Here is a 19,637-nt window from a genome sequence, read left to right as displayed (position 1 = left end):
ACACTATGCTCTAAAATTTATCATGTTTGACTTTGCAATAGCAAATTACTTCTTATGATGTACAGTAAACACACAATGAATAAATTTGATGTATTAAATTAGGGGTGGAGTCATAGATGAGTTTTGTAAGATTCTGTTTCAATTATGTAGTTAGTGATCTGCTTGTTTTGTTATCGGAAAGGACTGGATATTCATTTTCCATGAAATGGAAACTCAGAGCATCATATGCAAATAGAAAGAATAAAATTACTACAAAAAGAAAGTAAAACGCAGACCCTGAGTCTACGATTAATTCAAATGAAGTTTATAGACCTTGTTTCCCCAAATATCCCCATTTGCTGTGTTTTACATTTATTAAAGTATCCGGGGAACTCCAAGACTTGCAATTACAATCTCCTTGCCAAAAATGTGTGCCGGCTAAAACATGATAAAAGCAGTTGCTCTGGGGAATTGGTTGTTAAGCTTAAGACAAGACCTATAATCCTCTCTGATAAATATGAAAATCCTTTAATTTCATACATGTTCACATGTCATAATGAATCAGATTTGCAAATATAATAATTGACTCCATTAACAATCATTTTTGACATATGACAATGAACACATCTGATGGCATCCCCGAGGAGCATGAGAGGATTTATGAAGAGGGCTGTGCCATGTATAATGCACATTATTTTTGTTCTGTTACGTTAAAATGTAATTTATTCCTGTGATCAAAGCTGAATTTTCAGCATCCCAGTCTTCAGTGTCACATGATCCTTCAGAAATCATTCTAATATGATGATCAATGTTACCAACAGTTAACAGATATGCAAGCAAAAAAAAAATTGGTTACCCATAGTTTGGAACAACTTGAGTGTGAGTCAATTTTCATTTTTGGGTAAACTATCCCATACGTCTCCATTATCTCCCTAAATTTCCCAAAACTTGCATATGCTCTGATAAAGAAGTATTATCAGAGCTTTTGGCATGTTTAAACACACAGCAAGGAACATGCTGTTTCTGTAGAAGATCTGCATGTCTCGATCTCTCGCTGCTCAATAAATTAAGCAGGTAAATGTCAAGATGCAGATCAGATCTGGATGTGTTTTGGTACAGTATCACTGCAGGGCTCACTCATCAAACAGTAGAGAGGGTGCGTGACTCATGTGTTTTCATACTTCCCTGGGTCTTAGAATTCATAAAATTACAGTGAATCAAAATGAAAAGAATTTGGCACAGATTTCAGCTGAATTATGATTAATCAGACGCGGGTGTGAAAGTCTTGATAGGATGACACTAAATGCTTCATCTCAGCGTTTCATGTTAATGATGGCAATCACAGTGAATCTGTTTTGTCAACAGTGGAACTATTAAAATCCATAAATTGTGCCTGACAGGTCATTCAAGTGCCATTTATGCCCCTCAAACACGTGTGTAAAATGAGTTCAAAAATGAATAAGAATGTAATTTGTGCTTACTATGCTATCAATATCACTTTTAAAACTGTATTTAGGGGTTCAAGTGTGTTGCACTGATTTTATTAATTGTTAGAATTTCAAGGGATCAGCATTCTCCCCTAAAAGTGCAGGCAGACCAAACCGTGAGTCGTAGAGACTTGAAACTTTGAGGGATGGTAGTACTCACACCGTCTACAACGTCACCAAGTCTCGCCCCAATCGGCCTGATTGTGGCGCTACAGCGATCAAAAGTACTTAATGGCTCATAACTCTTTGCAAAAGAGAAAATTTTTTCCGCAAAACCTACTTTAGCGAACCAATCCTAGGTTTTTCGCCCGATCGGAACTAAATGACTAGGCTGAACGAAATTTTGATTCAAGTCCGCAACGGGACGCCAAAGGCCACTTTCGGTAAACTCGGTACACTTATGTACGGACTCAGTCTGTGGTAGCATGAAAAAAGGACATGGCGATTGGCCACTTGGTGGCGCTATAAAATGGGGGAAATAACATGAAAACGGCTATAGCTACGTAGTCTCGCGTAACCAGACCTTCAGACTGACGGAAGAAGGTCTGGACTCTATCGCAGCTTTTCTTGGCCAAGGACCTTTTGACTGACATGTAACGCAACCAATCACAGTTCGCTTTGTTCCACGTCATGTTTAAGGCCGTGACAATATATTGTGATGTCCCTACAATGACACACCAGCGTGCATCTAATAAATGATTCATTCAAGAACGATGTGCAAGTTTACTGCAACAATGGAGCCACGAACTTCACATACTTGTGAAAATCCAGCGTTTAGTTGATCCTGGTAAGCGCTCGTTGTCACAGTTGTAAACACAATGGCTTTCTTCTTTCACGAGGGAGTTTGGCATCATGGCATTTGTTTCCAGGTGGACTGATAAAGAACGCGACACACACGTCTCCCGGACATCCTGTAGAATTCAACCAATCAGATCGAAACACCTTAAAAAAGAGGTGACAAAATGTTGCTTTTATTTCCATTTATTTATTTATCATCAAAATGTGCATTTTCCTTTTACAGAAAATTACTCAGGTAGGCCTAAAGCACCATTTTGATGAACGAAAGAAAAAAAAAACATTATAAAACATAGCTGCGAGCGGCAATTAACGGGGTTCAAGGACTTCGAAACACCTTAAAGGAATACTCCACCGTTTTTTCATATTAAACTTGTTAATGTTGTTGAAATGTTATTCCCTTAACTAAGACGAGTTGATGCATACCTCTCTCGTCTCTTGTGCACTCAATCGCTCTGGCGCGCGGCGACACTTTGATAGCACTTAGCTTAGCCCAGTTCATTCATTAGGGACCAAACAGAGATGAAGTTAGAAGCGACCAAACACCTCCACGTTTTGCCTATTTAAAGGTATAGAGGAGGATCTTTCCGAATTTTAGATAAGAACCGCCCTCTCCACTTTTTGAAAAAATGCACATGCGCAACACACTACATGCTCCCGAGAGGGAACGCCTATTAAACGTGTGCGAGGTTCTCCTCGTGCACGCTCTGTTTACCAGTTGCTGTCGGCATCACTCATACAAGATTACTTTCCAAAAGAAGATTTGCACTTTTTCACCAAATAGCATGCCAAACTTTACCTGTCGAGTAGAAACTTCGCGACTGAGGCATCAGTGGGAAGCCCAACCTGTGTTTTCAGCGCACGCCATCGTGTGAAACAATCTCCCAAAAACACTCTGATCTTGTTTCTCTCTTCTGAGGCCTTTCTCTTCTTCTCATACAGTTCGTACAAACTTTTTCTCTTGCGACCCTCAGACATTTTCAAAGGACCCGGTGAAACGGCGAGCTTCAATGAATGGCTTAAACCGTAACTCTAGCTCACCACCACACATAAACACCTGAAAGTGCGCATGCGCAGAAAGCGAAAACTAAGGGACGAGCACGTACGACGGCCTTACGTTACATATCACCAGAATGATTGACACTTAGGTGGACCAATAGTTTACACTACCCACCCGGAAAAAGAAAATCCTCCGCTATACCTTTAAATACAGTTACACGAGTAGTTACACGACCAAGTATGGTGACACAAAATAAAACATGGCGCTTTTCTAAGCGGGTAAAAAGGATAACTATAACATATGGTGGAATAGCACTTGGGAGCACTTCGACTCGGCGCAGTAAAAAGTCACGCCTGAAAAGTCCAAGGTGCCACGATTGTCTATAGGACATTCAATTTCGAGTGGCTGTCGACAAGGTTATCGGAACGAAAATCGCTGGGCCTGTTTGGCTCACGGTCTGTGAGAAATTCAAAAGAAATCGGGCATCGAGGGGCATCTTTGCATTTTTCAAGTGCGTGTATATCACACGATTTTTTGCACACGCCCAAAACATTCATAATCATATGGTAGGACTAGTCATTCTGAGCAACATTGCCTCTAGGATGGCGCAGTCAATCGAGCCGGTCGTTAAATATTGGATTTTTTTTTTTTTTTTTTTTTTAGGCCTACTTAAGTTACATGAACTATTCCTAGATGTTTGGCTCAACCCCAATAACTGTTAAAAAGCTTTAAAATATAGGCCTATATTTCCTCAGTAAAATGCCTGTTTTGGCTGTAAATGTCTTTTCCATCTCTGATCTAGATGGTTACAGGTTTGCTACATCATGAAACATAATACTTTTACAAGTGCTTATAAAGGCTTTAAACCGCTTGAACCCCGTTAATTGCCGCTCGCAGCTATGTTTTATAATGTTTTTTTTTCTTTCTTTCGTTCATCAAAATGGTGCTTTAGGCCTACCTGAGTAATTTTCTGTAAAAGGAAAATGCACAGTTTGATGATAAATAAATAAATGGAAATAAAAGCAACATTTTGTCACCTCTTTTTTATTACTTGTCAGTAGGGGAGCAACTTAAACGTCCATCAAAAACGTCCATGAAAAGCATGTCAGCATTAAATGGTTATTTTAATAAACACAAAGTGCCTTGACATTGAAAACAAGGCTTGTAATATCTTAATAAACTGTGAAACAGTCCTGTTACTTTTCTGAAGGCACAATAATTAAACCCAACAAGGAACATTCTCAGAACTTTGATTAACGTTCTCTCAAAGTTATGAACAACAGTTCTTCAAAGTTATCAGGTCTTTAAAAATGTTCTCAAAATAAGTATACGTCATTCATGGAAAGTTTTTCTTTTCTGAAACGTTCTAGTTGGATGTTCATCTAACATTTTTTAAATGTTTCTAGTTTCAGAATGTTCAGAGAACATTCAAGTAACATTCCCATAATGTTTGCACAATTCTAAAATGGAATGTTCCCTTATCGTTCACATAACCAAGAAAATCGTTATTAAAACATTTTAAAAACTGAATGTTAAGGGAACATTCAGTAATAACATTTCCTTAGCTTAATGGGAACGTTAACAAAACGTTCTTAAAATAGCAATATTTGTGCAATCTAGGAGCACATTTGACTCATGAAATGTTTAAAACCTTTAAAAAATGTAATATCACGATCAGATCAGACCATTACTATGTTTATTATTTGATTTACTATGTTTATTATTTGATTATTTGACAATGATAATTCGTATGTATAAAAAAAAAGGAGAAAAAAAACCTGTCCGAATACATAAGGAAATGATAACATATGCACTCATAGTATGCACTGCACATTATATCAGTTCTTGACATCAAACAGTGTCGGTCTCCCTCTGCTGGTCATCAGTCATAAATGAGCTCGAAGAATAAGCGATACTGCTGTGCAAAACTCGCCGCCTCAATAATGCTCTGGTGTTGTGGCAAGTTTTGTATATCCTTCAAAAAATGTATCCTGCTAATTCTTCCTTTTCTAAATATTCGGCCAAAATATGTCTTCCAACTTTTCTTCTTAAATTCAACTCCCTAATTTCATCCCTCCAACTTATATAACAAAAATGCTAGATAGGCTTTATACAAGTTTATTCAAAGATGTGATGTTTAATTAGCTTTTCTTATATATGTGTATTTTTGTAGACTATACATGTTTTTTTCTTTCCTATATGCACTTAAAAATTTAAGCCTTTTTAAGAATTTCAATTCTATGGTAAAATTCCATCAAAATTAATTGAATAACCCTTACATATTAGCTTGGTTAATTAGGCCAATAGAAGACTTTTAACTCTTCCTGTTTTTACAAGCTTTGCTAACAAGCTTTGTTAACAAGCTTTGCTAAATTTACAAAATTTTAAAACATTGTATTACTAATAGTGTTATTTTAGAAGTATTTATATACAATTATAGTATTTAAATCATATTTTGAATTACATTTTAATTTTAATCATTTTAGTTTTCATTTTGAGTAATTTTGCTATGCACTTTTTTAGTTTGTTTAAATAATTTCTAGATATCTTTAATTCATTTTGATTTATTTACAATGTTTTAGTTTTTGGTAATTTTAGTACTTCAGCTTTGACTTGTTTTATTTTAGTTAGTTTCCAAAGTAACTTTTCTAATTTCAGAGCTTTTTTGAATCTAACATTCATATTTGATTTTATTTCAACTAATGATTTCAATAGTTTTAGTTATCAATATTGCACCATTTAAAGGTAGGGCAAGTTAGCTTTAAAAGCATAAGATCCCACCCTCCCTTCAGAGCGTCTCCAAAGCCACGCCTCCAAAACACATGAACGCGCACAGCCAGAACAGTCTGCAATTAAAGCGTCACGAGAGACGGCGTTACTACCTCATGTCTTAAAGCACATAACATTACAATAATAATGAATGTAAACAACTCACAGAGTGCTGATTTGTATTACCTGACTGCTGAAGATTTATTCAACGCATAAATCCGAGTCTGAGGACGTGAACGAGTTGCCATCTCGTAATTACGGTAATGACATGGCGTGAACGCAGCAAGAGGTCGTTGTTTTGGTTCTGGAGGAAAAGCTGCTGCTGTTTGTTTGTGGCGCTCGGTGACTGACTTCTGTCTAACTCTGCACGGCCTTACCGTACATGCTGATGACGTGATGTCTGCGCGACACGAGCAGGTGCGAGGAAGTATGGAAATACATATGCTGAAAGGCTGAGACTTCCACAGAAGATATATGTACATGTTTTAATATTTAGACATCTTCTATTATTGATTGCGAGTTTAAACCAGTTTAACAAAAAATGCCTACACTTTAATGAAAGCAAAACATGGAAAATTAAAGCTAATGTTTTGTCTTGAATATTATTATTTTTTAATATAGATACAGAAATATTTTCTTATTATTTGATGTTCTAAAAAAATTTAAGCAATGCATTAATACGACTCGAATTCTGTGTCCACTTTACGCATTAATTTTCCCCTTTTTTTAAAGATAAAATATTCCACAAGTCATAAGGTATGAAGACTTATGGAACATAGAAGCATATTTATTAATCAAGTTATACAATTTTTACAGTAAATGATAAATGCTGATTGAAAAAGTATAAAATTATACACTGTAAAACTCAACCGTCTTACTGTCAATGCTGTTATTATTATTATTGTGCCCCAACACATATTAAAATTTGTGCTGGGCAACGATTAATTGCATCCAAAATAAAAATTAGTGTTTACATAATTATGTGTGTATGTGTGTACTGTGTATAATTATTTTGTATATATAAATAAACACACATGCATGTTTATATTTAAGAAATATTTGCATGTATATATATTTATACATAATTTATATTATATATAAATAACACATTTTAATTCATCTTATATACATGCATGTGTTTGTATTTATATATACAAAATAATTACACGCACATATATATTATGTAAACACAATCTTTTATTTTGGATGCGATTAATCGTTGCGCAGCACTAATTAAAATGTATTAATTTAGCTTGGCTTGCAATTAATGAACACTTAAACACATTAAATAGCTCATTAAGACTTTAAAATGTTCAACAACAACAAAAACAGACCTAACTAATCAATCATCTTTCTTTGTTTGTTTCTTCATGTTGTCTACAGGATGGCACAGAATTCGGACTGCTCTTCTTTCCTGTGGATGGTTGTAGGGTGAGACCAGCATCTCCTGCCGAGGCATGTGTTGGAGTGACAGAGAGTTGTGAATCTCGTGGATTCTCCGGATCCGCTCCTCTGGTTTCGGTGCAGAAGTATCCGGTAAATCCCTGTCAGCGGGCTGCGGCAGTCCAACACCATGTTGTTCCTCAGGTGAGTTTCGGTGATGCCCAGCTCCTCTAGCGCGAGCTTGACCGACCGTTCATCACTGGAAAGTGTTCGTGACGGGTCGGCCAGGTGCGCAGGTGTGGGAAAAGCAGGTGGGTACGCTTGTGGATACTCAATTCCCCTTAGCCAAGCACTGGACATGATCTGCGACAGGGAAATGCGGTCTGCGGGAACGAGCCTCAGCGCTCCCTTAATAACACGCTGGCAGGCCTCAGGGACGTAACCGGGAATGGTGTAGGAACCCCTGAGGATACTGAAGCGCAGTCTTCTCAAGCTGGAGCCGTTAAAGGGGAACGTGGCCGTCACCATGAAGTACAGCAGGATTCCCAGAGCCCAAATGTCCACCAGAGGTCCGATGTAACCCCTGTCCCGGAAGAGTTCAGGGGCCGCGTAGGGTGGAGAGCCGCAGAAGGTGGTGAGAATATCGGTGGGTTTGCATTCAGCGCTGAAACCAAAGTCGCCAATCTTGATGCAATATGTGGTGGTGTAGAAGATATTTTCAGCCTTCAGGTCGCGGTGGATGATGTTGTTGTCATGCTGAAGATGAAAAAAAAAATGCCGGATCAGTTATGCGGTTTCCTCATAGCCTGCTTTTATATTTGGCCTCTCTAATATTATTTATATCTTTGGATTCACATATAATAAAAAATTAGGCAGTGTACAATTAGTGCTTCACGATTTGGGGGGGTATAAATATAAAGATTGATAAAAAAAATAAATTAGGCTATCATATTATTTTATTATAAAATAAAAGGTAATTGCGACTTTTTATCATTATTTCCATACATTTTTATCATATTCTGACCTTTTTTCTCAGAATTGTGTGATATAAACTTGCAATTGCTAGTTATAAAGTCATAATTGCATGATTTAGCCTAAATTCGCAATTGCCTGTTTTAAATTCAGAATTGCGAGAAAAAAAAGAGTCAGATTTGTGAGATATAAACTCACAATTGGGAGAAAAAATCAGAATTCCGAGAAAAAAAGTCAGATTTGCAAAACATAAACTCGCAATTGCAAGAACAAAAGTCAGAATTGTGAGATATAAACTTGCAATTGCTAGAAAAAAGTTATAACTGTGGAGAAAAAATCATAATTGCGGGGAAAAAAGTAATTATTGCAAGATATAAACTCGCAATTGCAAGAACAAAAGTCAGAATTGCGAGATATAAACTTGCAATTGCGAGAAAAAAGTCATAATTGCAAGAAAAAAGTCATAATTGTGGAGAAACAAGTAATAAAAACTCGGTGAGTGTTTTAGCGCAATTTTCTCACCTCATGGGATCACAACACTAAAAGATAGTAAATCTTTTCCTGGATTTTTTTTGTGCGTTCCCGAGATTAGACCTTCCTTAACATAATGCCGAAAACCCGAAGTCTCTAGGTGGTCTGGTTGAGGAGTAGATAGAAGTGCAAGATTGGTGCGCACAGACAGAACAGAAATCATGAGTTAACAATCGCAATTTGTCCGGTGGAAAATTGCGCTAAAAATCATAATTGCGGGGGAAAAAGTAAATATTGCAAGATATAAACTCGCAATTGCGAGAAAAAAGTCAGAATTGCGAGAAAAAAAGTCAGAATTACAAAATATAAACTCTCAATTGCAAGAAAAGAAGTCAGAACGGCAAGATATAAACATGCAATTACAAGAAAAAGGTAAGAACTGCGAGAATAAAAAGTCAAAATTGCAAGATATAAACTTGCAATTGCGAGAATTTTTTTAACGCAATTATCTTTTAAATGTTTTTATTCCATGACGGAAATAGCTGCTTGTTTGTAGGGCTGCACAATTATAGTAGAATACAGAGAGTCCTAGACTGTGGCTGTGTATAGTTAAAAAATAAAGTTAGTTCAAATAAATCACGTTTAGCCTCTTTAACATTTAATCGCAAAATATAAAGGTTGAACACGGAGGCGGTCAGCAGCACATGTGCTCTCACCATGTGTTTCACAGCAGACAGTATCTGAGAAAAGACCAGTTTACTCTCCAGATCAGACAAGCGTCCTCCGGTGGCGATCCTGGAGAACAGTTCTCCTCCAGGTGCGTACTCCATCACCAGATGAAGCCTGCGAAACGTCTCCACCACCTCATACAGACGCACGATGTTGGGGTGCGAGAGTCTCTCCATGCTGAGGATCTCAGACGGGAACAAACTCTGCGAGCACTTGTCCAGACGCAGCTTATCCAGGATCTTGACAGCAACCCTTTCTGAGAGAGAGGAATAAAAGAGAGTATGGGGAGAAAATGCACCGCCAGTGTCACATCAAGTCAAACGTATTTCTACTGTGCTTTATACAATACAGATTGTTTCAAATGAGCTTTACAGTAATACATAGGAAAATTATTCAATGATGCAAATAGAATTCAATTCTGCTGTAAAGCAGCTCTAAAATAGACAATCGTGTCATTGTTCAGCTGTAATCAGTTCAGAGTTGATTCAATTGCGTTCAATAACTGTGTAAAGTTCAATTCACCTATAAAGCAGCATCAATAAGACAAAAAAAAAATAGTTTTGCATATATAAGTTCATGTGCGCGGTCAAGTTTCGTCCGTTTTTGCCGTTTTTAACATTAGTCTTGATTTAATGACTGTAAAAATGTGAATTGGTATAAACAAGTCAAAAGTAGTAATATATTTTCATTAAATCTTGAACACATATTTCAATCATTATTCTAATTATAATAATAATAATAATTATTTAGAAAATCTAACAATAAGCAGGTTGTTCATGAAAATTGAATTCAGTAAAAAAAACATTTTGACTTAAATTGAAACATTTATTTTAAAAAATATATTTTACTTCGAACACCTTAAAAAGTGAACTAATATAATATAATATATATTTTAATTAAGAAACTTTAAACTTTCATCATAGAAGAGGTGTTTTTAATATTTGTACTTTTTAAATGGACTATATGTAAGAATTTTCATGTATTAACCACTTTTTATCGGCAATGTGTGAACAGCTTGTAGCGAAAATTAAAAAAGACACGTCTATCAATCTGTACTGTAATGTCAATGTGTCATGCAAAGAAAATGGATTAATTCAAACTATAGTCTCAGATCTATACAGTCTATAGGCTCAAATATACTTTATAATCAAAGTATCAAACTATCATAACAGTGTAATTTTAAGTACCTCATCTGTCACTAAACGGCCACCGGTGACGCTAATAACAAGAGTTTCTGAATTCTACATATAGGCCCTTTAAATAAATGAATAGACCTGGGCACAACAATGACGTAATGCAATTATTCGACTGCCCTTTCACCTGTTGACCTCTTTTGTTCCTGAACACGTGAGGTGGCATTCACATGTCGACACTTATTAAAAGACATTAAAGTGGCTGTCTTGGGGTTTATAGAAATGAACACATCCTGTAAGAGATTAATTATAATCTTCTGGATTAACCTAGATTTACCCGCACGTGCTGAACACATGGTCATTCATCATCCACAACACAAGAAGGTTTTAGGATGTATTTCGAAGTGAACATATTCTCCTCAGAAAGCGTCTCTCACCTTTGGTCAGGTGGTGAATGCCGAGTTTGACCTGGGAGAAGTTTCCGCTGCCTATTTCCCCACGCAGCTCGTAGAAGCCGATCCGTCTGCCGAAGGTTAGGTCATCCACGAGCTTCTCCTCGTGTCCGAGGTCATAGACGGCTCTCTCGAAGAGCGTCTGCTTCGCGATGACCTCTGGGCTCACGGATGCAGGCTTTCTGCCCAGTGCTTGACCTCTTGTCTTCTTCTTCTCCGTTGTTTGTCCGACCTCCATCCAGGCCAGCTGAGGCACGAGCTCTTTGTGGTGGGACGGCATCGTCTGCTTGGCCACCTGCCCTGTACGGAGAAAGAGATATCACTGCATAAAATGCTTTTCTTACTCTGGATTTTTGTCTTGTTTCCAGTCCAAATATCTAAAAATTCTTAAATCAAGATTTACTAAAGTAGTAAAATGCCATTATGTCTTGTTTTCTGAGGAGAAAAATCTAAATGAAGTGAGTTTTTGCTTAAAACAAGCTAAATTATCTGCCAATGGGGTAAGAGATTATTAATAATCTTAATTCAAACAGAAGCAAGATTATTTTTCTGACCCCATTGGAAGATCATTTTTCTTGTTTTTAAGCAAAAACTCACTTCATTTAGATTTTTTTCCCCCACAAAACAAGACATAATATCTTGTGTCATGTTACTCATCTAGTAAATGCTTCTTGATTTAAGAATTTTTAGATATTTGGACTGTAAGAAAATCTTTTTTTTGCAGTGCTCTTTAATATCTCAGGTGTTTCTTATGGAAATCAATGCAATTTTGCTGTAGTAGTCGCCTTTTTCTTCAGATGCTTCTCTTAAAAAAGAAGATCCAAGTAATCTCACATTTCAGAAGAGATCTCAAAATCTCAAAATGTGCTCAGAATCGCCATTAAATTTTAAGGGAGACTTTCCAGTTCTCATGTATGTTTCATTTAAGTATCAACCTTTCCTTTGATGCTTTCCATAAAATTCCTTGTGAGAAATAAAACAGACCCAGTTCTTTATAGAGAACTTTATAAGAAACGTTTGAGTTCGTAATGATATCTGAGCACAGTTTGAGAGATTTTTGAGATTACTGTGGTCTTTTTCTCAAGAGAAACACCCGAGATGAAGAGGACTTCGGCAAACGTCTCCATTAAATCTCATGATCTTTTGCATGTATTTTATCTATACTAAAGAACCTTAGAACATCTGAGAACGCCATGAAGTATTCCTATAACATATTCCTCTTTGTCCTAAAAACCCAAATAAATCCATTCAGGATTTCAAACTCACACATAATCTGTCCTCTGTTATTTTTCTCAGTAGGAGAGGACATTTAAGTATCATCTACATCTCAGATGATTCTCCTAAAATTGCATATGAGAAATAAAAAGACAATAGTCGTCAGTTCTTTGGAGAACTAGATAAGAAATTAGTGTTATTAAGATCTCTTCTGAATCTTGTTAGGGGTTATCTTTCTCAAGAGAAACATCTAAAATGAAGGGGACTTCAGCAGACGTCTGCATTTAATCTCATAATGTTTGTCTAGGAGAAAATATATCCAGATTTGGAGAGCCTGTGGGAAGATCTCAACATTTCTAATCAAATGCTTGAGTCCAAATGATCTGAGGTATACTATACACATTCATATAGATGTAAACTGTCTTTTGCATGTCTTTTAATTTTTATTTCTACTAAGGAATCTTAGGAGAACATCTGAGAGCACCATAAAGTTTCCTGAGCTATAAAGAGCAATAACACGTTCCCTCTTTATCCTAAAAACCCAAGTAAAACTATTCAGGATTTAAAATTGTGTTTTCAAACTCACAGATAATCTGTGCTTTTAAGACATCTCCAAATGTCTCATCAAATGCTTCAAAGTCCAAATGATCCGAATTATGCTATACAGATTTATTTAGATGCACTTTTTATACTTATTTCTACTAAGGAATTTTAGGAGAACTCCGTAAACAACATCTGAGCAAAAACATAAATAAAATCTGCAGATAAGACCATTCAGGACTTTAAATAGTTTCACAACTCACACAGAATCTTTGCTTTCCCATTTTTCCCATTTTTAGGAGGTAAAGTGGCGCTCTTCTTATTTAAAAACATCCTCTCCGTCTTCTGGATTCTCCTCACAGTGTCAGTCCGAATGCGTCTTCAGTTTAACAACATCTGTCCATGTAAAGTTCCAGGCTGCCAAAAGTCCATGAGATCCAAATATTGTTTATCATATGTCTGCAGATCACCAGACTATAGTATTATTCATCAAAGTTCATCTCAATGAACCAGAATCTTCCATGGTTCTGCTGTTTGAGTCCTGACAGACATGGTCCACTCGCTCCGATCACGCAGAGTGCCGTTCCCTCTCCGTAATGCTGGATCATGTGTTTGTAATCCTGTCTCACACACTCACCTACAGACAGGTGACTCACCTCTGACCCCTCCAGCCATGGGATTACAGCGTCCAGCTGTCTGTCACTCGCTCCACGTGCAAGTGGAATCTAGGTTTGTGTGTCTGGCTCCATTTTATTTAAACTGGTTTTGCACCTTTAAACTGCTATGTGGCTGCCAAGATGTTCTGAGCCATTGGTACAATATTGTTAGGTGGTTGCTAGGGCGTTGCTATGCAGTTGCTACAGTGTTGCATGGTTGATAGAATGTTCTAAGTTGTTTATAGGTGGTTGCCATGGATTTCTGCACAGTTGCTAATGTGTTCTGAGTGGTAGCTATCACTTAGTGGTTGCTAGGGCGTTTCTATGCAGTTGATGGTGTGTTCTAAGTGGTTGCTAGGGTATTCTATGATGTTTATAGGTGTTTTTATGGTGTTTGCTACAACATTTGATAGGTGGTTGTTAGGGCGTTTCTATGCAGTTGATAGTGTGCTCTAAGTGGTTGCTAGGGTGTTCTATGATGTTTATAGGTGTTTGCTACACCATTTGATAGGTGGTTGCTAGGGCGTTGCTATGCAGCCGCTACAGTGTTGCATGGTTGATAGAATGTTCTAAGTTGTTTATAGGTGGTTGCCATGGTTTTCTGCATGGTTGCTAAGTGGTTGCTAGGGTGTTCTAAGTTGTTTATAGGTGATTCTATGGTTTTTTGCATGGGTGAAAAGTAAAAGATGAATATAAAAAGTATTAGTGATATATAGCACACTTATTAACAAGGCAATGCCTATTTCTCCCAATACTCTCCTCACACATGAATGACATGAATGAGAGGTTACTTAGATACAACTGCATAATGTGACCTAATTATTAGAGACCATTGTTTCTAAGATCGTCCTTCAGCGCTTTCAGACCGAAGGATAAACAAACAGTCACAATCCTCATCAGGACCAGACGTCTGGCATCAGAGGGAGATGGACCTGTCTGTCTGTCTGTCTGTCTGTCTGTCTGAATGATGTCTGTCTGTCTGTCTGTCTGCCTGAATGATGTCTGTCTGTCTGTCTGTCTGTCTGTCTGTCTAAAATGATGTCTGTCTGTCTGTCTAAAATGATGTCTGTCTGTCTGTCTGTCTGTCTGTCTGTCTGTCTGTCTGAATGATGTCTGTCTGTCTAAAATGATGTCTGTCTGTCTGTCTGAATGATGTCTGTCTGTTTGTCTGTCTGTCTGTCTGTCTGTCTGTCTGTCTGTCTGAATGATGTCTGTCTGTCTGTCTGTCTGTCTGTCTGTCTGTCTGTCTGTCTGTCTGTCTGTCTGTCTGAATGATGTCTGTCTGTCTGTCTGTCTGTCTGTCTGTCTGTCTGTCTGAATGATGTCTGTCTGTCTGTCTGTCTGTCTGTCTGTCTGTCTGTCTGAATGATGTCTGTCTGTCTGTCTGTCTGTCTGTCTGTCTGTCTGTCTGTCTGTCTGTCTGTCTGAATGATGTCTGTCTGTCTGTCTGTCTGTCTGTCTGTCTGTCTGTCTGTCTGTCTGTCTGTCTGTCTGTCTGAATGATGTCTGTCTGTCTGTCTGTCTGTCTGAATGATGTCTGTCTGTCTGTCTGTCTGTCTGTCTGTCTGTCTGTCTGTCTGTCTGTCTGTCTGAATGATGTCTGTCTGTCTGTCTGTCTGTCTGTCTGTCTGTCTGTCTGTCTGTCTGTCTGTCTGAATGATGTCTGTCTGTCTGTCTGTCTGTCTGTCTGTCTGTCTGTCTGTCTGTCTGTCTGAATGATGTCTGTCTGTCTGTCTGTCTGTCTAAAATGATGTCTGTCTGTCTGTCTGTCTGTCTAAAATGATGTCTGTCTGTCTGTCTGTCTGTCTGTCTGTCTGTCTGAATGATGTCTGTCTGTCTGTCTGTCTGTCTGTCTTAATGATGTCTGTCTGTCTGTCTGTCTGTCTGTCTGTCTGTCTGAATGATGTCTGTCTGTCTGTCTAAAATGATGTCTGTCTGTCTGTCTGTCTGTCTGTCTGTCTGTCTGTCTGTCTGAATGATGTCTGTCTGTCTGTCTAAAATGATGTCTGTCTGTCTGTCTGTCTGTCTGTCTGTCTGTCTGTCTGTCTGTCTGAATGATGTCTGTCTGTCTGTGTCTGAATGATGTCTGTCTGTCTGTCTAAAATGATGTCTGTCTGTCTGTCTGTCTGTCTGTCTGTCTGTCTGTCTGTCTGTCTGAATGATGTCTGTCTGTCTGTCTGTCTGTCTGTCTGTCTGTCTGTCTGTCTGTCTGTCTGTCTGTCTGAATGATGTCTGTCTGTCTGTCTGTCTGTCTGTCTGTCTGTCTGTCTGTCTGTCTGAATGATGTCTGTCTGTCTGTCTGTCTGTCTGTCTGTCTGTCTGTCTGTCTGTCTGTCTGTCTGAATGATGTCTGTCTGTCTGTCTGTCTGTCTGTCTGTCTGTCTGTCTGTCTGTCTGTCTGTCTGTCTGTCTGTCTGTCTGAATGATGTCTGTCTGTCACAAGAGACAAAGACTCACATCAGATCCGCTGGAGTTCATTCTGCCGACAGAGGAGAACTTAAGGCAGGTAGACATATTTTCACATGTACAGTATGAAAACATCAAAAAACATAGTTTTACATTTTATTAATGGCTTTTTTGCAATACATAGTTGGATATTAAAGGAGCACGGGATCGGAACATGCTTTTAAAATATGTGTATATTTCACATATATGGAATGCAGATCAAAGCGCTTCACGAGCATAAAAACAAATACTGGCAATGCAATTTCACACAATATTAATATAAAAATATTGGAAAACAACAATAAAAGGCTCACTAGGGAAAATAAAGAGATCGGCAATACAATTTAACACAATATCAATATAAAAATACTCAAAAGCAATTATAAAGCTTAAATAAAGTAAAACAAACACACACAATTTTACACAATATTGTTATACTCATAAGCAACTTTAAAAAGATATGTCTGCACCTTTTAAAAATATGAATGTTAGTAGCCTCTTTCACAAACAACACATTTTTGGAGCAAAGTGGCTAAAAAAGGACCACCAGATTGCTTATGTTTTACTCTATAATGTGCAAAAAAAAAACAATGTTAGAGGATCTTAAACTATGATGTGGAATATATCTCGACATACAGTCGGTAATATATAAAGGTGCCAGATTATTCAGTGTTTTATGAATCAATAAAATAACCTTTGCTGACCTGGCAACCAATGTATTTCCATTAAAACCTCAGTAATATGTGCTCTCCTTTTTAGTTTCATTAGTACTCTGGCTGCTGCATTTTGCATTAGCTATACAACTATACATAGCATTACAATCATCAAGAGGAGAAAAGATGCATGAATGAGTTTCTTAGCATCATCCAAAGATAAAAAAGGACGAATCCTGGCAATTTCTCAACAAGTTTTTGTCACTTGATTAATATGAGACTTAAAACTCCAGTCACAGTCCAAAATGACACCCAGATTCTTCCCCTCTTTCTAGATTATAAGGCTAAAGTGCCAATCCAGCTTCTCATATAGTCTTGGTCCAGTTTGTTTTTTTCTTATATTTTGGTCAAATCTCTGGTTTGAATTTTAATTTCTGTCCTCTGCACCTGCGATTGAAATGCCACATTGTTCTAGTTGGGCCTCCACAGCATCTGAGCTTCATTCATCTCTGCTTTCTCTTGTTTTCTCTTTGAAACTTTCCCTCAATTCACATGCATTATGTGGAGGAGGCTCCCCGAGCTCTCTGAATGCCTTTATCATGGAAAAATGGCAGCTTTTGAGACCAATCTAGCTCATTCCTTATTCACTTATACTGTTGCATGTGTCTTCTGCTGTCTAAAGCAACTCGGGTCTGGAGGATGAAAACAGCACAAACACTAAAGCTGAAAGATAATCATGATTGATTGGAGTTTCTTTGAATAGATTAGTGGATTAATCAGCGGGATTGGACTTAATGCAACGGGCGTAACCCGTGATTGTAATGATTGAGGTGAAAACATCAGAGCGCAGAAACACACCCAATATAGAGAATAATAAACTGTAGGAAACGCAACATCAAAACATACAATGGAGTTTTTAATACGTTTGATGGATTCACACTTTTAGAATGATTTATATTTTCTAATGATGTGTTAAATTAACTTTTTAATTGCAGTTCATAGACAGACGGATGGACGGACAGACAGACAGACAGACAGACAGATAGATAGATAGATAGATAGATAGATAGATAGATAGATAGATAGATAGACAGACAGACAGACAGACAGACAGACAGACAGACAGACAGACAGACAGACAGATAGAACGATAGATAGATAGATAGATAGATAGATAGATAGATAGATAGATAGATAGATAGATAGATAGATAGATAGATAGATAGATAGATAGATAGATAGATAGATAGATAGATAGATATAGACACATATAGATAGATAGACAGACAGACAGACAGACAGATAGACAGATAGATAGATAGATAGATAGATAGATAGATAGATAGATAGATAGATAGATAGATAGATAGATAGATAGATAGATAGATAGATAGATATAGACACATATAGATAGACAGACAGACAGACAGACAGACATAGACAGATAGATAGATAGATAGATAGATAGATAGATAGATAGATAGATAGATAGATAGATAGATAGATAGATAGATAGATTGATAGATAGATAGATAGACCATTTTCTTGTCTTTTTCCATAAACCTGGGTCTTTAATAAACTTCTAATCTTTAATAAACATGAAAATGTTCAGAGTAAAGAGAAAAGACACGACACATTCAAAGAGACGCACACACACCATTTGGCCAGATGTGGAATAAACACAAAGTCTCTCTGTCTGTCTCTCTCTCTCTCTCTCTCTCTCTCTCTCTCTCTCTCTCTCTCTCTCTCTCTCTCTCTCTCTCTCTCTCTCTCTCTCTCTGCGGGGGGGCAGGGGCCCGTTTACGTGCTTTGAGCCAGTTCTGTTTTAAGTGGAGGTGCTAAACACCTTCCCCCTGAGATAAAAGATGATTAATACCTTTGAATGAGGGCCGCTTAGTGGCTCAAAGTCCCTTAAGTACTTAATTAGTGAAAGGATGGGTCTGACAGCACACACACACACACACACACACTGAGAGGTGTGTAAGAGAAGCGCTTTGATCTGCTTCACTCCTAACAGCAGGCATTACAGTGATGGAAATTTGATTAGTTCTCTCCCATTCACTTAACCAGTTTAACATTTAACCAGTGACATTTGTGGAAGCCGGTATAAATATCCCAGAGGAACAGGACTGAAGGCACAGACCTGACGTGGTGTGTGTGTGTGTGAAGAACATGAGTATGGATTTACTGTCGCTCTGTGTGTTTCTTCTGCTCTGCGCCGTCCTTCAGTCCTGTGAGTATTGCTCAGTTTTATTGTTATTATGCAAGATCATCCTAATTTAATGGAGCATGTCTGTGATCACAGTCCTCTGGGATATTAATGTAATCTGTCATGGGATATGTTTATATGAATATGGTAATGACTCAGTAATTTATAAGTACCATGCTTGTATGTACTGCACTTTATTCATGAGATGCTGTCTGTCACGTTTAGTATCATACTATTATACTTTTATTAATATTTCAATTTCATAGTAATTTTACTTAATTTTTAAGTACTTTTGTTTTGTTTTTGTTAGTTTTGTCCATATAAGTTTTATTCCGGTTTATTTCCATTTTAAATGTTTTAGTACTTAATTATATTTTGATTTAGTTTTTATTATTATATTTATTAAAATAAAAGGCGTATTTCTTTATAAGTTTGACCTTCCCTCACTTCTCATTTTGAATGAGTTTTTTTTTTTGTTTTATATTTCCCATTTGTTTCCCATTAGCCTAATTTTTATTAGTGTTTTAATGTATAATTTTAAAAGTTTTTGTTATTTTAGCACTTCAAATTAAACTAGGCAACTAGCTAAAATATAGTTTTTAATGTGTGTGTATATATATATATATATATATATATACATCTATATATATATATAATTTTATTTTTCAAGTAATGTTTATTCTATTTCAAGTTACTAAAATGTTTTTTTTTATGTTTACGCAGTCTTGATATCAACTTTATTTCATGCT

The 19,637-nt window shown here is 37.1% G+C and overlaps 2 protein-coding genes across 2 annotated transcripts in view; one reads left to right on the top strand and one right to left on the bottom strand.

Moving 5' to 3' along the window:
* Window positions 1-7,407: 7,407 nt before the first annotated feature.
* LOC308696693 (serine/threonine-protein kinase NIM1-like) lies at window positions 7,408-13,600 on the bottom strand (the record flags this gene model as incomplete). Its single annotated transcript, XM_081375589.1, has 4 exons — window positions 7,408-8,169; window positions 9,573-9,841; window positions 11,156-11,470; window positions 13,582-13,600. The coding sequence occupies 4 exons, from the start codon at window positions 13,598-13,600 to the stop codon at window positions 7,408-7,410; spliced, it is 1,365 nt and encodes a 454-aa protein (XP_081231715.1).
* A 5,257-nt stretch (window positions 13,601-18,857) lies between these two features.
* Window positions 18,858-19,637, top strand: part of pnhd (pinhead) — a gene marked incomplete at both ends in the record, with an annotated part of 8,138 nt that continues 7,358 nt past the window's right edge. The window contains one exon of the mRNA XM_081373617.1: window positions 18,858-18,912. Coding sequence (XP_081229743.1) covers window positions 18,858-18,912 — 55 coding nt within the window. The remainder of the gene's footprint in view (window positions 18,913-19,637) is intronic.

Source organism: Scardinius erythrophthalmus (assembly GCF_964197995.2).
Source record: "Scardinius erythrophthalmus genome assembly, chromosome: 9".
Lineage (NCBI taxonomy): Eukaryota > Metazoa > Chordata > Actinopteri > Cypriniformes > Leuciscidae > Scardinius > Scardinius erythrophthalmus.
The sequence above is the reverse complement of the archived record's forward strand: the minus strand, read 5'-3'. Positions and strand labels throughout refer to the sequence as shown.